General features: G+C 36.2%; 1 protein-coding gene across 8 annotated transcripts in view; it reads left to right on the forward strand.

Annotated features, from left to right (window-relative positions):
- Nucleotides 1-5,797, forward strand: part of EPC2 (enhancer of polycomb homolog 2 (Drosophila)) — a 123,635-nt gene extending 117,838 nt beyond the window's left edge. For all 8 annotated transcript variants that reach the window (XM_005859290.2, XM_005859291.2, XM_005859293.2 and 5 more), the window contains 3 exons: nt 1,516-1,675; nt 2,599-2,932; nt 3,883-5,797. In XM_005859290.2, coding sequence (XP_005859352.1) covers nt 1,516-1,675; nt 2,599-2,932; nt 3,883-3,955 — 567 coding nt within the window. In that variant the 3' untranslated portion in view covers nt 3,956-5,797. The remainder of the gene's footprint in view (nt 1-1,515; nt 1,676-2,598; nt 2,933-3,882) is intronic.
- Nucleotides 5,798-7,201: the final 1,404 nt, after the last annotated feature.

The raw sequence follows: 7,201 nt of genomic DNA on the forward strand, positions 1-7,201 counted from the left end.
ATGCTCAGTGTCACTAATCATCGGAGAGATGCCAATTAAACTCTAATGAGGAATCACCTCACACTGGCCAGAGTGACTACTATCAACAAATCAAAAAACAAGTGCTGGTGAGGATGTGGAGAAAAAGGAACCCTCGTGCACTGCTGGTGGGAATGCAAACTGGTGCCGCCACTATGGAAAATAGTATGGAGTTTCCTCAAAAAAATAAAAATGGAGCTGCCTTTCAACCCAGTGATCCCACTCCTAGGAATATATCCAAGAGTCCTGAAACACCAATCAGAAAGACTATATGCACCCCTATGTTTGTAGCAGCTTTATTTACAAAAGCTAAGATCTGAAAACAGCCCAAGTGCCCATCAGTAGATGAATGGATTAAAAAGCAGTGGTACATTTACACAATGGAATACTATACAGCTATAAAAAAAATCTTTGAGATAGCATGGAGGGACCTGGAGAATGTTATGCTAAGCGAAATAAGCCAGTCAGAGGAAGATAAGTATCACATGATCTCACTTATCTGTGGAACCTAATGAACAAAATAAATTGACAAACAAAATAGCTCCAGAGACATGGAAGCATCCAACAGACTGATGCATCTCAGAGGGAAGGGGCAGTGGGGAAGAGATTAACCAAAGAACTTATATGCATAGTTCATGGACACAGACAATAGTGCTGTGAAGGCCTGGAGTGGAGGAGGGCAATGGGGAACATCTGTAATACTCTCAACAATAAAGATAAATTTTAAAAAATAATAAGTACCATTAAACTTGCCTTTTTATTTGCTTTTTCTGAGTCTCTTGGGTAAGACTGAAGTGTTTTCAGCCTACTCCAGGATTAGGCCAAGACACATTTTTTTACATTGTGACAAAGATGACTGTTAGTCATCTCTGTGATTTTATTTTGCTCATAGTATCAAGATTGTCAAGTATTTTTAAAGGCATTCATAAACACTTACTGGAAAAAATGTATAGAGCATTAAAGGTTTGGGTTTTTTAATCCCCTAGTTTTTTCTTAGAAATAGTTGCTTCTCAGTTTTTAGTCACTTCTCTGCTTCATATGCCAAAAATAGTCTATGGAGCCCTGGATCTGTCTCTTTTTTTTCTTTTTTCTTTTTTTTTTTTCTTTTGTGTGTGTGTGTGTGTGTGTTTTTGTTAATCCTCACCAAAGGATGTTTTTCCCATTGCTTTTTCAGAGGGGAGGGGGAGAGAAAGAAACATCAATGTGAGCGAGAGACATCGATTGGTTGCCTGACACATGCCTCAGGTGTGGGGAATGAACCGGCAACCCAAGTACATGCCCTTGACCAGAAATCAAACCCATGACCCTTCAGTGTGTGTCTGACTTTCTAACACCTAGCTACGCAGGCCAGGGCCGGAGCCCTCCATCTCTTAATCTAAACACTTGTAACTGTTCCGTATGAAAAAGCAACAGCCTCTTCTTGGGTTTTGCCCATTTCTTAATATGTTCATGGAATCACATCTAAAAAAATTGGGTTTAATTTTGTTCATTTTACAGGGCTCAAGCACCTCTGACTGTATGTCTAAAACACTTGACTCAGCCAGCGCCCACTTTGCTGCATCTGCAGTGGTCAGTGCACCTGTTCCCAGTCGCAGTGAGTCGGCCAAGGAACAGAACACTGGGCACAACAACATCAACGGTGTTGTCCAGCCTTCAGGTAAGCCTGTGGTTTCGTGTGGTGCTTACTACTCAAAGTTGTAACTCAGTGATTTGAGGTATGGTTTTTGTTTTTAAATCCAAGGGGAAGATGAACCAAACGTCTTCTGTGTATAATGAGTGGTGGAACAGCTGGATGTTTTTTAGAATTCAAATAGAGCCTGCTTCCTATTTCTCTTGTACCACACCCACTGGATATCTACTTGTGTGACTGTCCACCCTGCCTGGTTTTACCCATGTCCTGTCAGTTGCCTCACATCTTAGGAAATGCATCAAGCTAATCACTAACCATCACCACTGAATTATCCATGCTTTTTAAAAAGATGAAATTCAATGCAGGATGATCAGTAAGATTGAAATGGTTTACCTCCCCAGTTTTACATACTCATAGGCCTGCTTTCTCTGACTCCTCCTCTTGAAGTGCAGCATTGCTCTGAAACCCTGTCTGCTTCTCACTACCCCGAGTCCTCAAAGACTTGCTGTTCTGAACATCCTTCAACTAGTGCTCAAACTTCAGGATTTTCACTTACTTTTACATGCATCCACAATCCTGATTGCTTCTCCTTACTGATGTTCTTACATGTATACATTCTAATAGAAATCCAACTATAGTTTTCACCTGCCCTCCGCCTCCATAATGGACCTCTCTGTCCTATTATACAATTTCCAGATATGGAGGCAACAGAATACTTTGCAAAGCCCTTTTATGTAGAAAAAGGGTGTCTTTATCTTTGGGGTTGTAACAGGTGCATATGTTGTCTTTACTAATCAGAAGCTGTCTTTTGATAGGCCATTATGTGGAAAGTTGACATGGTATTTAATTAGAATACAAATGTTTACATATATTTTTATTATTAAAGTCTTTTTAAGAGTTCAATTAATGTCTCATAACATGAATTGAATGATTTTTTTTTTCTCCTTCAGGAACCTCTAAAACATTATACTCCACCAATATGGCTTTATCATCCACCCCAGGGATTTCAGCCGTACAACTTGTAAGGACAGTTGGCCACACCACTACAAACCACTTAATCCCAGCCTTGTGCACAAGCAGTCCTCCAACACTTCCCATGAACAGTTCTTGCCTGACAAATGCAGTGCACCTCAATAACGTCAGTGTTGTTTCTCCAGTCAATGTGCATATCAATACACGGACTTCAGCACCATCGCCAACAGCCTTAAAACTTGCCACAGTTGCTGCCAGTATGGACAGAGTGCCAAAGGTTACTCCTAGCAGTGCCATCAGCAGCATAGCAAGGTGTGTGTGCGCTTGTTTCAGGCATCATTCTATCTCTTTCTGCTGGCTACTCTCAGGGAGGAAAAGACTTTTTTTTTTCTTTTTTTTTTTTTTTACTGCCCCAGTAATAGATGTCTGTTGATTGGCTTGCTTTTCAACAGATATTGAATATCTGCTTAGTGTAAAGTGCTGTGACTTATTATTTGTTTGAGGTCACTACTGCAGTGTTTAAATGCCAGCCAAAATTATAAAAACACAGGAGAAAACCACATCAAATTGGGAACCACCAAACCAAAAAAATATATCACAGAGCCTATTTTAGAAACTTCAGTTACTCTTACATGACTTATTAGTAATTTAAACAGTCTGGAGGATTAGAGTTGTTATTAACTTCCATGTCAGAGCTTTAATTTTCAAGTCACATTTGTGTTTTCTTCAACATTAAACACAAGAGGAAAGTAAATTATTCTATGTATATATTAAAATTGAGAATATTCTGGGATTAACTAAATCTTACCTTCTTTCTGTGAAACTAATACATTAGAACAATGAATCAAAAAAATTGATTTGCATGGGTTAATAACTATACGACCTTGAAGCTGAAAAATTAAAACTACAGTAGAAAGTAATTTAATATTGTGCTCCTAATGATCATTGTTTTGGAGCATCATAAGCTCCACCTATTGTAAAAACTTGGATTGTCCTATGTTATATATTGCATAAGTAATTTATCACTCGCTTCTACTGAAATTTATGTTAAATTACTTTTCTTCCCTAAGTAAATAGTTATAATCAAGTAATTAGGAACTAATAGGATTTCTTAGCTGAAGGAAACTTTTTCTCATTCCTGTATAGAAATTATAAAAGTGGGAAATGTTCTTTGGAAGTACATGTTTAGTTGTAGTACATAAAAAGGTATCTGTAAATACTAGAGAGTGTTAATGTTTATTTTACTCTTTGCCTTATTATAGAGAGAACCATGAACCAGAAAGATTGGGTTTAAATGGACTAGCAGAGACAACAGTAGCTATGGAAGTGACATAACCTAAAACATGTGGCTTTGACCTGTGCTGATGGTGTGCAGTCATTCATATTCCAGCTGAATGCAAAAGGCGACACTCTGTGGATCACAGAGGTTAACCATGGACCTAAATGGACTACAGTATATCGGATGTGTAATCCATATATGATGTATATTTTGTAAAATCGGGAAAATCACTACCTTGTAAAATAGTTTATTTGTATCATCAATATTATTTCTGTTACTTGAATAGTAGATATTCATCATCATGCTTTTGCACTTGAATTTGCAACTGAATGGATTTAAAAAAATAATTCTTTAATGGGATCATGAGCATGAAATGGGATCCTACATCACTTGTTTTAACTATTTATTTTGCCATGTTTACATTTTGTATCTTGTAAAAATAAATCCAACTTTGTGTCTAAAACGTTAAAGATTCATAGCTAGGAAATGAAATTCTTGTAATTTTTTTCTAAAGGAACTGTAAAGTTTTCACTTGGTTCATTTTGTTTCACAATTTGACTAGATGGACTTTTTGGTAAATACTTTAGTGGCATTTCACTGTCAAATATGAAGTTCAAGGCAAAATAGTATTTTCTATTACTGTGCAGGGGAAAGGGATGGATCGATACATGCAAATTTAATGTAGTAACTCACTTTTCCATATATTTTGAATGTATATTTCTATTTATAATACCAGTTTATAAAAAATAATTACACAGAAAAAAGGACTAGGAAAAATTATGCATCTAGCACATTTAAACTGTGCAGATATGAAAATTTTTCAAGGATCACATTTTATCTGAAGACTGCATATTTTAACTGGCTTTAAAACTGTAACACACCACATAAAGGGTATTTTACCAGGTATGTATTGCATTATTATATCATTGCAATAATTATTGGAAGTCTAGATATCGAGCCATCCCAGGTGTTGGGAGGGGGGAGGGTTGTGGCAAGATTGTCTTTTCAATTTTGGAGAGTTTTCCTGTGGCTACAAGGCAAGTAACGGGTTGGAAAAAGTCTGACTGTAAGCGTTGGACACCTTCATAGTGTAGTGTTTTAGTGACTTTTTTTATACGGTTCTTGTAAATTAGATACGTGTAGTGGTGTTTCAGAATGTTTGTTTATGCACTAGTTCAGACAACTTTCCCTGTTACTTGTTCTTGATAAGTGAAAACTGCAGGGAAATAAAAATACATATCAAAACATGGCCATGCTGCATATGTGTTTATTTCACAATGTGCACACAGTGTCAGTAAAATTTAAGGGAGACGATAGCACTTAACAGCACTTTTCATTTTCACAGTGCTTTCCAAGCATTAATGAAAAGAACTATAAGGAGCTCATCTGTGGGCGCTATTGGGTTTCAGATAATCCAATATAAACTACCTTTGATATGAAAAGTTCTTGAAATATTTTACAAATGTAAGTAATTTGCAGTATAACATTCATTGAAATCTCATAAATGAGCCTCATTTTATAAATAGAAGTTTAGAGTAGAATTATATTGCAAGGGCGTTTTGTGAAGTAAGTACTGGGAAATGTAAATATTTTTAATGAATATGATTAAAACCATTTCAAACTTAAACATAATTTTATACTTTACATTTTTTATATCTGCAGTTCTAAAAGTTGTAAATTGATATGTCAGTTGAATTAATGGGCCAAGATTTCTGCTGAGAGTGGTTTTTATTCAGGACCTAAATGTGTAAAGCAATTTATGGGCAAAACCATAGAAAAATAAATAAATTTAATTTCTTCATTGGTTGTGACCTGATAGGATCCATGCTCGTTTCTGCCATTCTACCTCTGGAGTTCTCATTGCTGATGATATAAAGGAAATCATTTTGTTTGATATGTATCATGACTGTTTTCATTCTGCTTGTAGTTGAATGTATCTCTTCGTTACTAAGAACTTACAATAACGTTAGTGCCAACTTTGGAGAAAGCTTTTTTTTCCGTTTTACTAAAGCCAAGCATGAAGTGAATTTGCCTTATGTGATATACATGTTAAAAAATAATTTAAGTAAAACAAAAGAACTATCCATTTGTACAGTTTCTGGATCTGTGACAAATCCAGAATTTATCAGACTGATGACCCAATTTATTTGTTCCTTTTGAAGTAAAATAGAAAAATAAGCCTTCATTATTTTGGTGGTTGTAACTATTTCATGGATGGCATTTCAGTTACTTGGACACACATTTCAAAAACTTTCGTGACAGATATTTTATTTTCACATTATTAAATTGAAGAATAGTTTAGGTTTGCATGGCCCTCCACTGGGCAATCTCTCTCTCTCTCTCTCTCTCTCTCTCTCTCTCTCTCTCTCTCTGTTTTCTGAGGAAACTAGTGTTGGTACTTGTAATTCAGTAAGCTCCTAGAGTCCTTGGAGGGTGTTTTTTTATGGAGTAGTAGGTCTGTTTGTTTGTTTGTTTGTTTATGTGTTTTAAACAAAGGGGTAACTCTCCTGTGCTTGGGATATCTTGTAATTCAGTATAGACAAAAGTATTCATAAACTAGTCTCCCACCTTCCTAAACAGAGTACCCTTCCTTCCTAGGAATTGAAGACCATCATTATGCCCAGTGATTATGATGGTAGCTCTACGTATATTTCACCACATGTTGCATATCTTTTGCAAAAGTGGGGGGGGGGGGGGGGTAATACCTGGAGGGCACATTTAAAGTTACTATATAAATATATATATAAATACACATACACACACGTATCATTCATACAGATTCTTTTTTAAAAATAGGGAATACAGTATTTGCAACTATGCATAGTGTTCTTTATTGCCAAGGTTGTTTTTTGGTAGGGAGGGGGAGGGCAGTAAGGAGGGCTACCATTTCAGAAACTTCTCCCTAGTATATACTGCTGTATTTGAGTATAATGCTCTATTTTGATCAAGTTTTGTTGATCAGTAGTAACATACTTTTGACTGAAATGTTTTGTTGTCTCTTAACTGACGTGGCAAATTAAATTTCAAAAGGCTAAGGATATCTCAAGTAACTGTGACTACTTTATCCTGTAAGACTAGTGATGTTTTAATCACTAACCACAGCACAATAGCTAACATCATGGAGCATGTGGAGTTCTCTCCCAGTGACTTTTTCATTTAGTCCTAACAACAGTTGTAGAAAATGAAGTTTAGAGAAGTTAGATAACTTGCCCCAGGTCACATAGCTGGTAAGTTACTGAGCCAGAAATTAAACTTAGGTAGTCAACACTCAAGACACTGCATCCATCTTTAATGTGAAGGAA

Source organism: Myotis brandtii, unplaced genomic scaffold (assembly GCF_000412655.1).
Source record: "Myotis brandtii unplaced genomic scaffold, ASM41265v1 scaffold125, whole genome shotgun sequence".
NCBI classification, from domain to species: domain Eukaryota; kingdom Metazoa; phylum Chordata; class Mammalia; order Chiroptera; family Vespertilionidae; genus Myotis; species Myotis brandtii.